The sequence below is a fragment of the Gallus gallus genome, chromosome 1 (assembly GCF_016699485.2).
Source record: "Gallus gallus isolate bGalGal1 chromosome 1, bGalGal1.mat.broiler.GRCg7b, whole genome shotgun sequence".
Taxonomy (NCBI): Eukaryota; Metazoa; Chordata; class Aves; order Galliformes; family Phasianidae; genus Gallus; species Gallus gallus.
This window is the reverse complement of record NC_052532.1, coordinates 145,961,145-145,979,777: the sequence shown is the minus strand read 5'-3', so window position 1 is coordinate 145,979,777 and position 18,633 is coordinate 145,961,145. Positions and strand designations below refer to the sequence as shown.

Here is an 18,633-nt window from a genome sequence, read left to right as displayed (position 1 = left end):
TGGTGATTCTACGATTCTAAGAATTAATGTGTAGGCATCTGTGTACCTGATGAGATTTCTATCATAGACAAACACTTTTACTTTGAGTACATCATTCAGTACTGTTGGCATTACACACTGCCCTTTACATTACTGTATCAGCCTGAAATATCGACGTTCCACTAAGTGCTTGTCAAGAATCTATCCAAAATGCTGTTTGATACTTTCATCGTAATACTTTTGTCTTGTCTTAAGGGATTTGAAACTTTGTGCTTGGTATTCCAATATTAAGTACTGAGTTTTATTTCAGATTTTTTTTTTCTTTTCCCTAATCTTGTTATCAAGGGCCCATTAAGTAAACCATCACTCATGATTGTATTTTTGGTTATCTTAGGGGCTCGAGGTGCAAACTGCCCTGCCATACTAATTTTATATGGCTTTGGTTACATTATTTTCTTGGGTAAAATAATTTAACAGCTATTATATTCTGGTTGGTTCATTTTTAAGCTTTCTTATATTGTCTTATCCATAGCGCAAGAGTTGTCACGTTCTAGCTCATGCCGACATCCTCAGAACATCATCACTTATTCATTTCACATCTATCACTTCTCCTATTATTTCAATTTCTGATTTCTGAATATTTCCTGCAGGTCAAATTTCAAGGTGATGCTCTTGAAGCACCATCTTACCTCCCTGTTGGAGAGGGATAACTTCATTTTCTCTTATTAATTCTCATCTTTCAAGAAAGCTTGTAGGTTATACCATCTAGGGTGAAAAGGGGAATGTGACCAGAAAGAAAAAGGAAGTTTCTGTGATTGCTGCATCAGACTCTGAGACTCAGCTTTGTCACTTGCTTGGCAGAATTCGTGAGAACAATATTTTAAGTGTAGGTAGGGTTTAACATTATATAATACACCCCAACATGAACTGTTTGTCCAACAACACACAGCAGATAACTTGAAACAACAAACACCTTGGCACATACACCATTAGCTTCTCTCTAATGAGAATACATGCGCTTTAATTACGGGAAATAAAGGCAAAATATCTCCAAATAGAAGTGTGTTAGATTGCAAGCCATCTCACACAGGCTTTAGTTCCAGTGTACAGATCAAGTATGAGCTCCTACCATGAGAATGCTGTGCTCTGTTCAGTCACATCACTGATTTTTCTACAGTTTGGTCAGTTCCCTAACAGCATTTGCATGCTGACCATCTTAGCAGTAGTGCTCCACTCCAGTAGAAAACAGGATTGTGCCTCAGGGACAGCAAAAGGTATAGTTTGAAAACATGCTCGCTGCTCTCAGCTCTGTGGTTAGGTCAGGTACAGCGATGAAGAGAAAGCATCAATTTACTTGCGCATTATCGCTTGTTGATGTGGAATCTGAGCGGTTGTGAGATACTGCCTTCAAGTCAGGATCGGTAACGACAACCATCTGTGTTGCCAGCCGTAAGCTTGCTCTGGTCCCCCCAGCTCCCCTACCCCAGGATAAGCCCGCCTGCAACATGAGGAAACGAGCACAGCCAGCAAACGCTTATGCGGTTGCGAACCCCCTCAAGTAGTCCGCGGACGCGCAGCCATGTCCACTCAGGGCACTGGCTGAGGGCAGCGGCTTCGCGCCCCTCCCAACGCATGCGCCGCTCGAGGCGGGGGGGCGGGACGAGTCAGAGGGACGGCAGCCCTACTGCGCACGCGCAGTGACGACGGCGGCCTCGCCTCCTACAGCGCACTTCCACCTTCCGGGAGTGCGAGGGGGCGGGCGCTCGCGGAGCGGCCAATCAGCGGCGCCCACGACCCTCCCCGCACGAGTCGAAGCCGTCGGGCCGGGGCGCCGCCACTGCGGCCGCGGGCGTCGGCGGCGATGGTGTCAGCCGCGGCCTCTGCCGGCCGCTTAGGCTCCGCGTTGCCCTTCCTGCTGGTGCTCCTCGATCTGCAGTACCAGGGTGAGGGGGCGCGGGGAGGTGTCCGTGAGAAGGGAGGGGTGGCGTAAGGCTCGCCCCGCCGGCAGGCCTCTGGGGAGCACCGTGTTCGGGCCGGGAGAGCCGAGGCCGGCAGCGGCGGTGGGGCGTCCCGCGGGAGGGCGCTTCTGGGAAGGGCCCGGGGCAGGAAGAGGCCCGGAGCTGCCACCTCAGCGGATCGAGGGCGTAGGGCGGCCCTTCGCCGGGGCGCAGGCGGCGCCGTGCGGGCCGGCTGCGTGCGTGCCTCGCGTCCCGGGCCCGCGGGCGGCCGGCAGGCAGCGCTGGGAGTCCTGGCGGCGTCCCCCAGCGCTGCCCCCGGGCGGCCGGGGCCTCGCGGCTCTGTCCCTTGTACGCGCCCTACTCGGGCTCCCGGGGTGTTCCAGAGGCGTTCCCGGCGCTCTGCCTCTGTCAGTGCCTGACCTACAGTTTTGCCGATGCTTCTGACAGCTGTGGTGAACTTGTTTATATTTTATTTGATCGTTTGCTTTCCTTTTGCTTCGCCATTAGTATGTGAAAATCGGCAGACCAGTTTTATCTGCCCTTCCCGTGGCCTCGTTTGCTTTTTGAGTGTGCTATCAGTAACGCCTGTGAAGTCAAACTTATTCTCAGGCTCCTGTGAAATGTGCAACTTGGTTATACAGTGGTGCAGGTAGTTCAACCTAAGTAACATTCTCCCATGAGTGCTGGCAGGTTGAGGTGGAGCTGAAGCCAGCAATACTCAGGGTAAGCCTCTAGACATAGGGCTGACCTGGGCTTGGCATTAGAAGTTTGCTCCTTAAAGTGTTAAACTGAAGAATATTTCAGCTGGATGAGAGGTGATGTGGGCGTATGGTGGCAAAGATACTCTGCAGTCCAGGACTGCTCCTCTGTGGTGTTGGATGGCTTTCTTGGATGTGTGCTCTGGTACTGCTAGGGGAAAAACAGTGGTCACTGTCCATGTACACTTATTTCTCTGAGTATGACAGTGATGTTCCTGCTGAGGATTCTTTCCTCAGTGTTGTTGACCTGTTTCAAGTGTGCAGTTTAAGGGCTATATAGAGCTACTAATGCCGTATCTCCTTATTTGGAGAATATTTTCCTAACTTCAGTTTAGTGTAGAAGTTTTGGAATAGAGTAGTAAGCTGAGAAATGATGTTTCTGGGACTTATTTACTGAATTTGTTAACGCTTTAATTCATAAGTCCATTTTCCTGAAAATGGTGTTAAGGAGTTTGGGGGTTTATTTTTTTTTTCCCTCGCAGTATCGCTTTTCTCTAAACTCAAAGGCTTTGCATCTTGCTGACTTGATTGTAGAAGTGTCTTGTGGCATTTAATTTGTGAGGCAGTGAATAAGTCAGCCTGCATTGAAGTCAGATTTTAGTTATTATCTATGAGTGTGAATTATCATAGAATGGCCTGGGTTGAAAAGGACCTCAAAGGTCATCCAGTTTTAACCCCACTTGCTATGTGCAGGGTTGCCAACCACCAGACCAGGCTGCCCAGAGCCACATCCAGCCTGGCCTTGAATGCAACCAGGGATGGGGCAATTATGACTGGCTAGTAAATGAGTTCAGTTAGAAATATTTTTTTGAATCCTTGATGTTGTGGGAAGTTGTGCTTTGCCCCTTCCTGTCCTGTTTCTCAAATTCCTTTCCATTTGATACAAGTTGACTCTGGGAAGGTTGATCCTCCAAGACTTGTCGTCCACACTAACAGCGACAAAATAATGGCAACTGGAAGGGATAGAGGAGTATTGTTCCTCTTTCCGTGCTCTGTCCTCAGACAAAGGAAATTTAATAAGGGGAAGAGGGAGTGGGTTTCAAGCATACAGAGCTCAGTTCATTACTGTGGGTACAGTTAAGTGTTTCTTTTGCTCCCATTCCATATGTTTCTGTCCTGAGTTTGGGAAGGTTTTGAATCTCACCGTAAATCGTGAGGGGCGGTTGTATGGTTAGGAGTGAAGGAAGCATTGCTGTGCTCTGAGGCTTCTACCAGGCTTGTTTGTATCAGTCACGAAACTGTTTGCTTGTCCCCTTCTTCCTGTGCTCAGATTTGTCATTGAGAAACTTACATGCATACAAAACTGAAGCCAAAACCTATTTAAAAACAACAGCAAACACGAGCCTTGTATTGAACATGTAATCATTTGAATTGAAACCATCCCAAAAGTGGGATTGCTGCCTCCCATGGCAAAACAATCACTGAAGTTTTCTGTTTAAATGTAAAAAGGAAAGTTCAGTAATGTACCATTCCAAGGCAGGAATTTGGGCAAATGCGAAATTTTGACACTGTTCTGAAGCTGGAAGGCTTTTTAAAGCTTTTTGCATTAGGAGTCAGACTGATTATATGACAATACAGCTGGAAGTTCATGTGCACGTAATAGCACTTGTTACTGAAATAAAACAAAAATCTTCCCAGGGAGCTATGGTTTATTTGAAAAGAGTGTATTTAACTGGAAAAACGGGTTAGCTGCACCTGTTTACCTTTCCTCCTGACCTCCTCCCTTTCAGGTGTCAGCACTGGTGCCAGTTCTTGACTGGGAGTGCATCTTTCCACTCTTCCACTCCAGCATTGGGGCTGGCTCAGGCTCTGAACCGATGCTCCAGCAGCTGGGGCTCCTGTGTCTGCTAGTCTGAGCTCATCAGACACCTTTTAGGAATAATAATATCCAAGTTAAAGTAGTCAAGTGTTTAAATAGCATGCTGGGACATATCATCAGTTTCTTGCTGGAGCACAGCGAGCTTTTTTAGCTGTAGTGCCAAGCTATCTGTGTTTGGCTGACTGATGTCTGTCTGCTGGAAAGACTGGCTGTGGTTGGTTCTTGTTTCCCATACTGAAGAGCCAAGAGGTGCCCAAATGCCCTGTGCAGAATTTGGTTCCTTAGAGTCAGCAGTGCCGGCTCCTTTGCTTGGTGCTGATCCTCAGCTGTCTGCTAGGGCAGCTGATTCAGGGCCACCATTTGCCTGCTGCCAAGAAATGTGTAAGCGATACAGTTTATATGAAAGAACAGCACAATGATCAGGTCTGTGCAGTGTTCCACTGTAGTTATGGTACATGTTTTCTTCATAGCTACATTGCTTGTATAGGCTGGAGATTCCCCATTGATTTACCATGTTCAGCAGCTTTTAGGGTCAGATTTTAATGCGAGTCCAGTAACTAGCTCTGCTTTGCAGGCAAGGAACCTGCACTCACTTGCATTTCTGTTGTTTTTGCTTTGCCTTATTTCTCTACCCAAGTTGCTCCTGCTTTTCTTACTATTAGTGGTCACTTGCCTCATTTCCTTTTTTTGCTGTTACCGTCTTCAGTGTTTTCAAGGAGAAAGATCTCTCCTGATGAATGTGTTATGTAACTGTAGAACTGTAGCGAGCATTGTGCGTATGAAAGGCTCTGAATAGTACAGGCACGCCCTATAGTGGAAGCTATTCTTAGGGCAGTGCCGGTGTTCCTAAATCTGAAATAAGGATGCTCAGTAAAAAACGTGAGATTTTGTGAAGCCTGAATGCCTTTTTGAGGTGTATCAGAGAGCAATGTACGGCCCACTTGTAGGGTCCAGCTCCTCAAGTTTGAAAGATTTCAGCTGTTTCTATGCGGGGAGATCATCTCATGTCTGCTTGTGGTATTATCTGACTTGTTGCCAATTTACTTCTGAAGCCGGGGAAGTCTATAGACTTCTTATCCAAGCGTGTGGGAATCTTTATGTCATTTTAAAGGATGACGGATGGACAACTCCGTGATGGAAGCTTTAGGCTTTAAAAGCAGGAAAAAGCTTTTTTTCATGAAAATGATATTCACACGAAGACTGCCTTGAAGTATATCTCATATACCTGTGCATATGAGAGACTTACTGTCAAGAAATACCTCTATACCATTGTCAGCTAAGCTGTTTTGTATTCTATGCAAAACACCTAGAGTAGATTTTAAAACGTGTTTTAAAAGCATTCCCCTAATGGGCTACATGGTAAGTAGTGTTACCCTTTTAACTTCATCTATTTAAACTACAGCAACAGAAATATGGGACTTGTTTTGTAATTGTTTTTATTAACTTAGAGGAATTTGTTTGATACTGGGATTATAAAGCAAATGATAGAATTGAAGCCTTTGGATCTAGTCATATGAATTCTTGCCAGTCTTTGTAACAGAGCTTTTTCCAGTGGATACAGAAGCCGTTTTTGGTCATTTTTTTGTATAGACAGCTCAATAGTTTCCTTACAGTGTGTAAATGAAAGGATTACGATCTGTACTAAAGAGTGGGAAAGGAAAATAAAAAATAAGATCCCGGATGCTGAAAGCTCCTACTTCTAAAATATTGATGACCCGATGTTCAGAAATTACTCTTCTTCTATTACAGATATTCTGTTGTTTAATCATCTTTGTGTGAGAAGTTTTGGTATCTTCCCTTTAATGTGGTTAGATAGTATTGCTTTTACTCAGAATGTAAAACAGCTTCAAGGTGCTGCTGTTTTTTTTTTTTAATTTGTTTGTTTTAATTCAAGATTAATTCATAGAATAATAGCATTATGGGTTGGAAGGGATCTTTAAGAATCATCCAGTTCCAACCCAGTGCTACAAACAGGGCTGCCAGCCACCAGCTCAGGCTGCCCAGGACTCCATCCAGGCTGACCTTGACTGCCTCCAGGGATGGGGCATCCACAGCCTCTCTGGGCAGTCTCTTCACTGAGCCTGAATTGATGTATCTACAGCATGGACTTAAAATCAGCTGCTTCCTTCATGACAGCCTTCTTTCCCTGGTGATTGAGCAGCAACAGTTCTTTAGTTTTGAACTAAAAACTTGTCCCTTCTAAAACATACCACTTGAATATTAATGTCATACCACTAGTTAGGTGGAAGGGGAATGATAACTTTAATTGTTCACTCCGGAGCTTGCACCATAGAAACATTTTGCTTGGGAAGATGTGGACCTCTGTTTCAACACCACTACTGATGCTTATCACATGGATCACGTTATTGTTGTATGTCTACTGTTGTATAATCGTGCTGGTCATTCAGAACATCTACTTTTGTTTTTCTTGAAGGGGCTGAGTGTGGAATAAATGCCGAAGTAGAAAAACAGCTTGAAATGGGGAAGAAGTTATTGGCTGCTGGACAACTAGCAGATGCCCTGTCTCATTTTCATGCAGCTATAGGTATGTATTTGAAGAAAGCAACATTTATGTGGAAGCAACTCTGATTTATAAATTTTAAAGTAAGTTTGATGGTTTAAATCCTTGAATTGAAACAGAAGCAGACAGATGGCACCAATAGAAAGCAGTGTTTATTAGCACTGTATTTTCTCAGTCCCATATTGTGGGCTTTAAATTGTTGGACTTTGTTGTAATATATTTATCTACAAGCACATTATTTTTTCTTTGAAGTGAATAACATCACGGTGCTCGACAGTAATGAGTTGTGCTACTGAGACTTTTCTATCTATGTCTTGGTATAAAAATGAGACGTGAATGAAATATCTGCTGATTCTGAGCTGTTAGTATTTTCTCCTAGTTCTATAAGATCAGTTCCTCTTACGTACAGAGAGTGAAGGGAGTCTTTTTTTCTGTGCAGTGGCAGTGTCTCATTCTCTGGAAATGGTCTCTTCCTCCCTTTCCCTTTGTGTGGCTGCCAAAGCATTCCTATGGGATCTGAGTGGAATGATGTTAACAGTGTGGTTTATTCCTTTAAGTTGTGAAGTTTTAACCTGAAATTGCTGAACAGTCCAGTTCAGTGATGGTGGTGTTGCAAAGAAGGAAGTGGTGTGAGATGCCTGCATGGAATGAAACCCTCTGCCTCACTAGCTGTGCTCAACTTGCTGGTAGAAAGTAGAAGAGCATGACCATATGCACTGTTAATGTTGTTACCTTCCTGGGACATTGAGTTAGATGCTGCATAGATATTGATTGTTCCTGCTCTATATATTTAGGTGTACACAGCGAGACTTAATCCCAAATTTTCTTTTTCTTAATAGTAGTAACACTTGAATTTACTTGACATCTGTAATCCCAGTTTACAAGGTGCATTGCAGCAGGGGTGTTATTGATGTTAGGATATTATTTAACAGTGCTAGAAATTAGACCACAACCAAGAGACGGTAGACAAAGAGTGCAGATATTAGCTCATATTTCTCTGGAAAAAGTGTTTTGGTGTAGGAGGTGGCCAGCAATGAAGCTCACTAATCTGCCTTAAGATTTTTTGGCAATACTTTTGTTTACTTTAAAGCTCAACTGTAATCTCAGATGAGGTAAACAAGAGACATCCTTGTTTCGTTCCTTAGATGTGTGTTCTTGTCTATAAATTCTGCGATACTGAAAAGGAGTATATTTTTAAAATCCAGTAAATAGTCTACTATCTTTTACTGCATTTTCTTGTTTAGGTGGTCTAAATTACCTTTCCTTGAGACCCTACAGTAACTGACATCTATTTCTTTAAAATGCTGTGTAGTGAGGAATACTAAGAACTTAAGTACTGTTTTGAGAGGCTTATGTTCCCTTCCTGTAGTGATATTTGTATATGTGCTATGTTTAGAGGGTGTTAAAATTGCAGGACCTTGCAGGTTTGACCAGCAGACCATGTATTGGCCTTGAAGTTGGCCTGCAGGTTTTTATTTAGTACATGCTTTTGTCTGCCACTGAGAGAGGGTGTTGGTGCCCACCATATATTGAAGAAAGGAGTTGCTTCTGTCTAAATGGATGATGTAAAGGGTTTGTGCATCTGTAATGACATTGGTCTAACATGTGGGCCATTTTGGGATTACTTGTTTGCTTTTTAGACGATGGAATGGGGAATGATGAATTAACGTGCTTTCAAATGCAGGGCTGCAGTTTGAGATAAAGGGTTAGCATTTAGGAGCTGTTTTTTCTTGTACAAAGCTAAAAAAATATGTACATATTTCACCTTTGGAAGTCTCAGTTATTTGGAATATACCGTGTTTCTCTAATCTTTATTGTTCAATAATTAAACTGCATAAAATTACTTGGAACAAATGTTTCATTGGTAAATATAATTTCTCCAATGGCTTAAAACTCAGGAAATATATTTTCAGTCATTACAGTTTAGCTGTACCCAAAGGTTCAGTTACTTTGGAGACAGTATTCTGATTACTGTTCATTCGCTTGCAGAGGGAGACTCTGATAACTACATTGCTTATTACAGAAGAGCCACAGTGTACTTAGCCATGGGCAAATCTAAAGCAGCAATTCGTGACTTAAGTAAAGTGGTTGAATTAAAGCAGGACTTCACATCCGTAAGTATTCTTGAAATTGGAAACTGTTCAAGCGTTAAAAAATATTACTTCAAAGGAGGCTGTTTTTCAGGTTTTGCTAAACAGAAATTGAAAATACATTATAACTCAGAGCTTTAAATACGATAAAGTAATAGCAGTAGTGTATGTACTTGAATTTGCAAATACTCCAAGAGCAGTCTAGACTGTTATTCTAGAAACTAATGGTTTCGTTAAGTGCATGTTCCTCGTGGGTTTGTCCTCTATGCTTTCCTTCTCTCGTTTGCAGCTGTTCCATTTTCAGTTACCATCACCATTCTCTTGGGTGGGGGAAGGGAAAGCAGATGCCTTTTTTCCTCTCTGTGGGACCTGTCCCAGTCTCACTGCCCTCCTGTGGGGCTGTTGCAAGTTCTGACTCATCCTAGCTCATTTGTGCTTATTGTATGAAGAGAAACCACCTAAGTAGTTTGGAGATGATGTTGGAGTCCTCTCCACCCAATTCCCTCATTTCCACGTTCAGTAGCATGTCCTGTATAACTTCCACTAAAGCAGCAAGTGTTAAATTCAGTGTTGTATTTGTATAATAAACCAAGTCATATAAATCATTAACTTGCCTCGATACATACTTGCTGTTGCTCTGAGAGTTTAGTGGAAGAGCTCAGTGTGGGAAATCGTAAAAAATTCTTTATTTCTGCTGGTTTAAAACAAATCTATGGGCACTTGTAACCAGGGAAGTGGCTGAATGTTAATGTTCACTTTGTTTCATAAAACTATTAGAACAAGTACTTTTGCTGATGTCTAGAGTTACTGCTATTTATTAGAGAAGTATATCTCTCTCGGCTGTGGTGTAAAGTAATTATTTACTGTCAGAGGCCTCTTAAGAACATTGTTAGTTTAAGAAGAAAAGGAGCAGGTGATGTTGTCTCTGACTCAGCTTATTAGCTGTAGTAAAATGAAATCTTTTTCTTTCTGCTAAAGGAAATTGAAATGAATTTTCATAATTTCTTGAATTCCAATGTGTAAATAGAAAAGAATTACCTTCTTTCATTTCAGGCAAGATTACAGAGGGGCCATCTACTCCTCAAGCAAGGAAAATTTGATGAAGCAGAAGATGACTTTAAAAATGTGGTAAGTTGGAGGCCTGAATTGGAACAACTGTGTTCCTGCTTTTTAAGTTGGCTTCTGAGGCAAGATCTCAACTAGAGAATGTGAATGTATACATAAGTTTGTGTCTTCCCTGTTCTTGAAGGGTGCTGTAGTTAAGCTACATCATGTGAATAAATGACCAATGTTGGGATGGAGTAGCGAAGATGAAATCTGAAGGTGCTGCATGAAGTAGCACAGCACTTTGAAAAGTCTTTTTTGTGTATGTGCCTAATGCTCTGTGATCTGTTTGATGGCATCTGTACTGGAGAGCAGTCTTCTTCAACCAGATACTTAGGATTAGTGATGTGTGACTCAGTGTAATTCAGTGTTCAGTTACATACTTCATGATATTCAGGTGACACTGGGAAATCACCGGGGGCCCTCATGGATCAGGCTGTCTCTTTCCAGTGATTGCTGAAGGATCCTAGGCTCTTAGTTTAGTCACTGTGATGTTAAAAATCGGGTAATTCAGTGGCATACATCTGCAAAGGAGTTCTGCATCCTTCATTGAAGTGCTGATAGTGGTCTCTCCGTGATCAGAAAGTGCGCAGAGTTTCCCTGCAAGTACGGCTAGCTGTTATTCACTTGGGTTAGTTTTTATTTCAGTGGATATTTTGTGTTATCTCAGCCTTATGCTGCAAAAATAATCCCTGGAACAAAATCAACTTCATCTTTGGGAAATATGTAAAATAAGTTTCCCTCTCTGTTGCATCGAATTACTGTAAGCACATGAATAAATAAGATTAATGATTATATTCATTTATTCTTCAATATTTGCTAGTTTAAACAGCTCGCCTGTCCTTTATACCAGCATAAATAGAATTTGCAAGTGTAACTGATGCTGTCTTATTGGCGTTCTTTGAAGTGTGTGATGGAGAAAGCAGTTCTGGATTGCAGATTAGAGATGCTTCATGGAAATCTTTCTAGTGAGGTTGTAAGAAGAAAACAGAGCAGTTACAGTTTACACTTGCAGGGCAGCTTTGTAACTATTACGATAATAAATGCGCCAGGTGATGTTGGTGTTTACAGTAAAGCTGCAGTAGCTTATCCTGAAAGTCATGTAGCGGTGGCTCCTGCTGCTGCTGCTCAGTAAGCTTCTCAGGAGCAAGCATTCGGTCTACGGTTGCGTGTCAAATTGCAGTGCAGCCCTGCTGTTTGCATTGCAGGAGAATGTCATCCAGCTCTGATTAACTGAGGCCACAGTGTTGCTGCAACAGCAATTACATGATGTTGGTGTTGATTGTAAGTGTGTGTATGCATCTTTTTGCAGTGACTCCTTTGTTGACTGTTGCTTAATAACATGTATGGAAATGCTTTCCGAGTTTGCTGTGGAGTAGCTTGCTTTTTTCCAAGCTAGCTGAAACTCCAGGCAATGATAGCTGCTTTTCTTCACAGCCACATGTGGCTTCAGTCTTCAGCTGGGCTTTGAGTCAGAAGTAGAACAGAGTTTCTTCTCAGTAGTTGACTTAGATTCCATAATGGTCCTAAAATCTTAGTTCCCGTTTCCTTGGTTCTCTGAACAGTGTTGCTTATGTACTTTCTTAGCAGTTATGGCAAGTGGTATGTCTTGAAGAGAATATTTTGCTTGAATATATTCAACTGAAAAGCATGATATTGAATTAATCCTTTATAATATGATCTCCTCTACCAAATGAATAAAGAAGCCTGTTATTATATCTTGACTCCAAAGTAAAACACTTCTTTGAAGGACAAGTGAGAGATTTCTCTTGCTTTCTTCTGAGTCTTTCAGATAGAAAGTCAGGTTGTTCTGAGTTCTTGTTCTGGCAATGTTCTTACTTCTCAATATGAAAATGTTTAATCTTGAAGTGAGAGGAAATCAAAGCGTAGTATTGTGAAACATTAATGCTCCATTTCTGTAATGCTGACATATATGTGTGAGGAAGGGAGAGGAAGTGGAAGGCTTTTTAGAGATTAAGTGGTTTCTAAGTGATTTTAAGACTTGTGCATCCAGACTCTCCAACTTAGTAACTAAAGCAATAGAGGAAAAGTAAGCAGTAGTTACTAAGAAACTTTAGGCTTGTACTGCAAGCCAGTTGTCAGGAACTCCAAAGGAGTAAGTAAGTCATTGCTCAAAGCAGAAGTTCCTTCTATTCTAGTGCAGATATGACCCAAAGGAGTGCCAGTGGGGTCTCAATAGCTTTTAGGCTAGAATTCAGTTTTGGTCTTGGATACCTAAAATTGTACGTTTTACATTTGAACTGAGTATATAATCTCTGGTCTGCTTTTTGGCTGAGTAAATGTAGGTAAGGGCCTAAATGGCCATCTAACCTTTTACTTTGTTGACTGGATAGCTGCTAACTAGGGTGCTGTCATTCTCAGTAAGTACGTAACATGTCAGCAAATGTAGGTATTCAATTCTGAATCTAAATTGCAGTGAGATGGTGACTGTCCCACATTTGTCATGCATCTGTTCTAAGTCTGCAAACAGTCACTGTAATTCAGTAGCCATGTAGCAGTCTGGTCATACGCTTGAGCCTGCAGAAGTTGAATATCATGTAAAGATGGGGAGAAGGTGCTGTGTTTCAACATCTGTTATTCTTTCTCACTGCAAGGGAAGTCTTAATCTGAAGAAAAATCATCTGCTTTCTTTAGTATGGAGATTTTCAGGACATTGTGTAACGTACGTGGTTCTGAGGACATGATCTGCTTACTAAAGTGATTAAGAAGGAGGTAAACGTGAGAGTTTTTACCTTTCATGATTTTTTTTTTTCCCTGGGAAAATTTTGTGGATGAGATGAACTTTCTTGAGGCAAAGCCAGTCATTTTGGTTGTATGCCCTGGGCTGACAGTAGATGTTTTAACAGGTGTGATTTCAGTGATGGTGATTTGTTTTTGGTTTAAGGATCGGATCTTAAAATGTTCCCCACTTTTGAGTTAGAGAAGCCAGCTCAGCATTTGGAAAGTAGAGAGAGTGATTTTTCTCGGGCTACTTGAGGACAGACATGGAGGAGGAAGGCAGTTTCTACTTCCTTGTATGACACTTGAGTCACCGTTGCAGTATTGCTTTCCCTGTGTACCAGGAGCTGCAAGTGGTGTAATATGAACTGCCTGTAAATGTTATTTTCTCATAGCATATTCCCTCAGTCTGTCAAATCCCAAAGGAAATACTGAAATATCTCTTTCTTTCCCACCCTTCCTCCATTCTTTCTTGGAGTTGTGCTCCTTGAAAGGATTGTGTGAAGAGTTTAGTAGATGAAGTTGTTCTCGAGGGAAATTCTTTCTACAGTTTGATAGTACATAGGAAAATTTTGTGAGGATCCTGAACCTCTTTAAATCTGTATAGTTGCCAGATAGAGCAGTTCTTCTGTTCAGGTGCTTCTACCTGAAACAGTGCTGGCTGTCTTAAGAGCATTCATTAGTTGCAGTGTGAAGGCAGACAGTGGGAATGCCTGACTGGGAAGGGTGGGAGCACTGCTTTCAGGTGTAAAGCCTTTTGAGACCTTGGATTTTGTGCCATTGTTTCATAGATTGGTGGGTTTTTTTCAGTGTTCTTTTCTTCCCATTTTTCCTCCCTGCATTTCCCTTTTGACTGAAGTTAATCACTTTGGTTTTGGATAGAGGAAGTGGTTCAGGCTTATCCCTTGATATATAAAGCAAGGCTGTACTTATTGGAACTCTTTTTGCCAACAGATGCACTGAGCTGATGAGGTTATAGCATGCACCAGGCAGCATTTTTTGCCTAGCAAGACCAGATATACCTCCTTACTCTTCATAGAAGTAGCTTTTTCCTTCTAACTCAGTTGTCAGAATGGAAATTTAACACCTACAGTGTAATAAAACTGTTAATGGATGTCAACGCAATGGTCCAATTCTTGTGTTCAGAGTGCCCAGGATGAAATAAAGTCCTTGAGTGAATGTATGTATTTTGAAGTTGTTGCTTACAGTGTATGAGTAGTATTTATTTCTCCAATCCCAATTTTGGTTAAATGCTCCTGTGCATTAATATCAAGATCATTTGGTTCTGATTAGTAGCTGCCAAATAATAGCCATCAGTAGGGTGAATTTGGGAGTGCATCAATGCTCGAAACTAAGGCCTCAGCCCATGAAAGCCCTGGAATATTTATTTGTGTTCCAGCATATGATTTTGAGTGGAAATAAAAGGAATAATTATATCCTCTGGTTGTCACAGTCCTTTCAAATCCTCTTTTTATTTTTATTTTTTAAGACTGACTGTGATATTCACAGTTGCGCTGTGTTGCAGTAAATACTCCAAATGGAGATTTTCTAAATACTCTTCCGAGGGAGTCAATTGCATGAATGTTTAAAAGCTGGAAACTGAAGTTTCCACTTGCAGCTCCACTAGATGTCAGCCAAAACTAAGTGACTGAGCATGGTCTGTTTGCAGATGTTTGTTTCGTAGTCTAGTGAAGGCTGTGCTTGCAAAATGCTTTTTTTTTTCTTTGCTCAGCATTTTGGATGTAGATGGAGGAGACCATCTTATGTCATTGTAAGTTACCAAAGGCAAGTTCACTTAGTATCCAGAGTTCTCTTAAACTTTACATTACATTGACCATGAATGTTTCTCTCAGATGATGTGATCATCTGTAGCTTCCTGGGTAAAGAGTAAAAGATGTATTTAAATACTTCCTTTTTTTCTGTCTGATATCATGGCTGTGTTATCTAATATATGGCTCTGCCAGTGCAGAGCTTTCCTTTGTGTTCTGTTCTTGTGTGCATCGGTGTCTTGATCTCTAATAAACTACAGAGATTCCTGCAGCCCTCTTTAAAACATCTAAGTTCAACAGGATCAAGTGTGATGTCCTACCACAACAACCCCCGGCAACACTACAGGCTTGGGGCAGAGTGGATGGAAGACTGTGTGAAAGAAATGGACCTGGGGGTGTTGATTGATGCTCAGCTAAATATTAGAGTCAGCAATGTGTCTGATGCCACCAATGGAATCCTGGCTTGTATGCAAAGTAGTGCAGTCAGCAGGAGCAGGGAGTGATCATCCTCCTGTACTCAGCTCTGGTGAGGCTGCACCTTGAGTGCTCTGTTTGCTGTTGGGCCCCTCAGTACAAGAAAGATGTTGAGGCCCTGCAGTGTGTTCACAGAAGGGCAACAAAACTGTGAGGGGTCTGGAGCACAGGCCTTATGAGGAGTGGCTGAGGGAACTGGGATTGTTCAGTCTGGAGAAGAGGAGGCTCAGGTGGGACCTTATTGCTCTCTACAAGTTCCTGAAGGGAGGTTGTGAGGAGGTGGGGGTCAGCCTCTTCTCTCTCATAACTGGAGACAGGACAAGAGGGAATGGCCTCCAGTTGCACCAAGGGAGGTTCAGGTTGGATATCTTTGAAAGTGGTCAGGCACTGGAATGGTCTGCCCAGGGTGGTTGACTCACTGTCCCTGTAGATGTTCAAGAAATGTTAGGTGTTGTACTAGGGGATGTGGTTTAATGGGGAAATATTGGTGGTAGGTGGATGGTTGGACTAGATGATCTTGGAGGTCTTTTCTAACCATGGTGATCTGTGATCTTTCACAAGCCTCATCAATTCACTTTCATTATCAGTGTATTCACAAGTATGAAAAACAAGAAAAATGCTGACTCTGAAGTGAATTCCTAATATGTTTTTCTCCACTGTCCTGGATGCAGCATGGTAACATAACAGTTTTGAGTCTTGCCTTTGAGATGAAGTTCTGTGGAAGCCAACTTCCTTACAAGCAGTGGAGAGGTAGAAGATACATACGTAAATGCATTTAAAGCTCTGCTTTAAAGTCGTGTAGCTGATGCTTTTGTTCTGTTTAATCTTTCTTAGCTGGGTGGGGAGAAAGGGAGGGGTTTTCTTTGCCCTGAGATGATTCTCCACTTTACTGAGATTAGACAATAAAATAACGCAACACCTATCAGTGGTAAATCTGCAACAGAAAATTACTTACAATAACAAAACCATCCCCATATGCTGGTTTCTGTTTTCTCTAAAGGAATTATAGTTTTGGGGTTGGTTTTTCTTTTTGGTAGTGAATGGAAGCTGCTGTAACAGATGGCTAATGCTTGTTGCTGTAACTTAAACTGCAACTAAGCATTCTAATCCAAGTGTAGTAAACATCATAGACAGCAAAGGATGCTGTGCTGAAAAGAAGTGGCTGTGTTCTGGAACATGTTCACCACTAGCAGTGTACTTGCAGAGCATAGCTTAGAATGAGCATGCAGAGAACTATTAGATTTGCCTTAGTTGTGTATTAGCTCAGCTGAAGTGAGATTTCTTTAATACCTTACTCCTTTCTAGGAAATCTTACACGCTTAGTGCAATCAGTTGCTTTGTCTCAGTCTTACCATTCCAAAGGAAAAGGATGGGTAGTTGAAATGTGATTTGTTATCAATAGTGGTGTGATAGTCTCCTGATCACTGGGCAAAAGGACAGAAGAAACTTGGAAAATAACCCAAAATAAGAGTATCAAACAACTGCATTTTATTTCCTACTTTCTCTGGGTGCTTAATGAAGGGACTTATTTTTGCTTTAATTAACATAACTGATTAAAACAACATATAGGTACATTAAGTAATTATTAAGAGCTGCGAGTGCATATTTTCATCATACATAGAGCATTAAGCTAAAGCTTAATGGCTTAACTTGGATGATAGCTTGAGAGTTTTTTGCCTTTGCTTTAACTGTACAGTTTGTGCTATCTCATATTGTACTATCTCATATTATCCAGGATGCTTCACTCAAATGATCTCTGATACAGTTTGATTTGTCTGTATGATTGTAACGTTGCTTTTCCTATTTTAGTGGTGGTTTGGTCCAAATAATTTACAGAAAACATACAGCATGTCGAAGGAATGCAGTTGCCATATTTTGAAATGGATAAAGGATAAAATAATTGTAGAAAAGAGTTCTTAATTTTTTTTTTTAAAGAATAATGCTGAAAAATTGAGGGAGGAAATTGGGTCAATCTTGGAACTGAGGAATTCAGAACTTAAGAGAGGTTCTTTAAGCTTTGAACTTTTTAAATCACAGACGTAGGTATTTGCCTCTATCACATTCTGCAGGGCTGAAGGAGAATGAGGATGCATGCTGGTGAGGGTTTATAAGCAGAATTTCTATTCTAACCAAGATAAAGTCTTTTTGAAACATATATTAGGAGTCAACCTACAAAGAGCAAAACTCTTTGATTGCCTTCCTCTGTTCTTGCAGAGAGACAGTGTAAAGGGAAAAAGGAGTGTTTTCAGGTCTAAGAACAACTTGATTTCTGTCAAAGTAAAATGAAACAACTTCATAAGGTACAGAAAGACTTTATATGAAGCATCTAAGACAGAGGTGAGACCTGGTCATGCTTCTCATGTTCCATTAAGGCTTCTCCCTTTCATATACTTAAGTGTTAGAACCAGGGGAATTCTGTTGAAGGAGTTCTGAGGGCTAATGTTGAATTACATTAGAGACACGAGCACAGAGTATAAGCATTTGAAGAACTTACTGATCAGAAAAAAAGGAAGGGGCAACTTGAAGATCCAGGAGGAGAGGAAGAAGTACAGGATGACTTTGAGGGTATGGTAATTTCAATTGGCACTCTATGTATAGAATACAAGGTAGTGCAAGTTTTGACTTAAAAACGAACAACAAAAACCCAAACCCTGAAGTCCTACTGATTCACTCCCTCTAATGCTCTGGAAATCGTAAGGATCAACTGTAAGTGTGAATCTTCTGCCATTGTTGTACTGTATTAATTTTACATATGACTTCCTGGCTTTGCAAAGGAATGGATGAGATTTTTTCCTGGCCCTTATTTGTTGTTCCAGTTGGTAGCAGAGTTGTTCTGAGAGCTGTTTAGTTTATTTCTTTGAAAATACAAAGCTGACTAAATAAATGAGCGCAAGAAAAATGCGACTCCTTGGTCGGAGGGAGGGAACTCTTGTTGTGTATGAATTTTTCCAAAGGTGAGTGATCAAGCCAGAGTGAGGGGAAGAATTAAGAGTTTTGAACTTCTGACGTCTTGTGTCAAAGCTTGAAATGACTGTCTCTAGAATTTAGAGTTGGAAACACTTCTGGTGGAATTTTAAAGCTCACTTTATTTGCAGCTTTAATCAGTACTACATGTTATGATTATTAATGGGACAAAGCGTTTTTTGAGCAAGCAGTTCAGTCTCTCTTCATGTTAACATTTTCAGCTCAAATCCAATCCCAGCAATAATGAGGAGAAAGAAGCCCAAACTCAGCTGACAAAATCTGATGAGCTTCAGCGCCTGTATTCACAAGCATTGTCTGCATACCGGCAAGAGGATTATGAAGCTGCAATTCCTCTTCTTGATGAAATCTTGGCAGTAAGTGTTATGTAAAATGGTGCTGTCCACTGGGATAGTAACCTGTTGCTGGGAACCAGCTTTAGCAGGGAGGTTGGACTCAGT

The 18,633-nt window shown here is 41.5% G+C and overlaps 1 protein-coding gene across 5 annotated transcripts in view; it reads left to right on the top strand.

Moving 5' to 3' along the window:
• The first annotated feature begins 1,759 nt into the window (after positions 1-1,759).
• The window catches only part of DNAJC3 (DnaJ heat shock protein family (Hsp40) member C3), a 35,811-nt gene continuing 18,937 nt past the window's right edge, over positions 1,760-18,633 (top strand). For 4 of the 5 annotated variants that reach the window (XR_005859359.2, XR_005859355.2, XM_040699582.2 and 1 more), the window contains exons 1-5: positions 1,772-1,922; positions 6,949-7,059; positions 9,025-9,149; positions 10,179-10,253; positions 18,397-18,549. Coding sequence is in view for 3 of the 5 variants with exons in the window: in XM_040699582.2 (XP_040555516.1) it covers positions 1,841-1,922; positions 6,949-7,059; positions 9,025-9,149; positions 10,179-10,253; positions 18,397-18,549 (546 nt within the window). In the remaining 2 variants the exon portion in view is untranslated. Of the gene's footprint in view, positions 1,923-6,948; positions 7,060-9,024; positions 9,150-10,178; positions 10,254-18,396; positions 18,550-18,633 lie in introns of all 5 variants that reach the window. The other variant, NM_001008437.3, reaches the window with a different exon arrangement.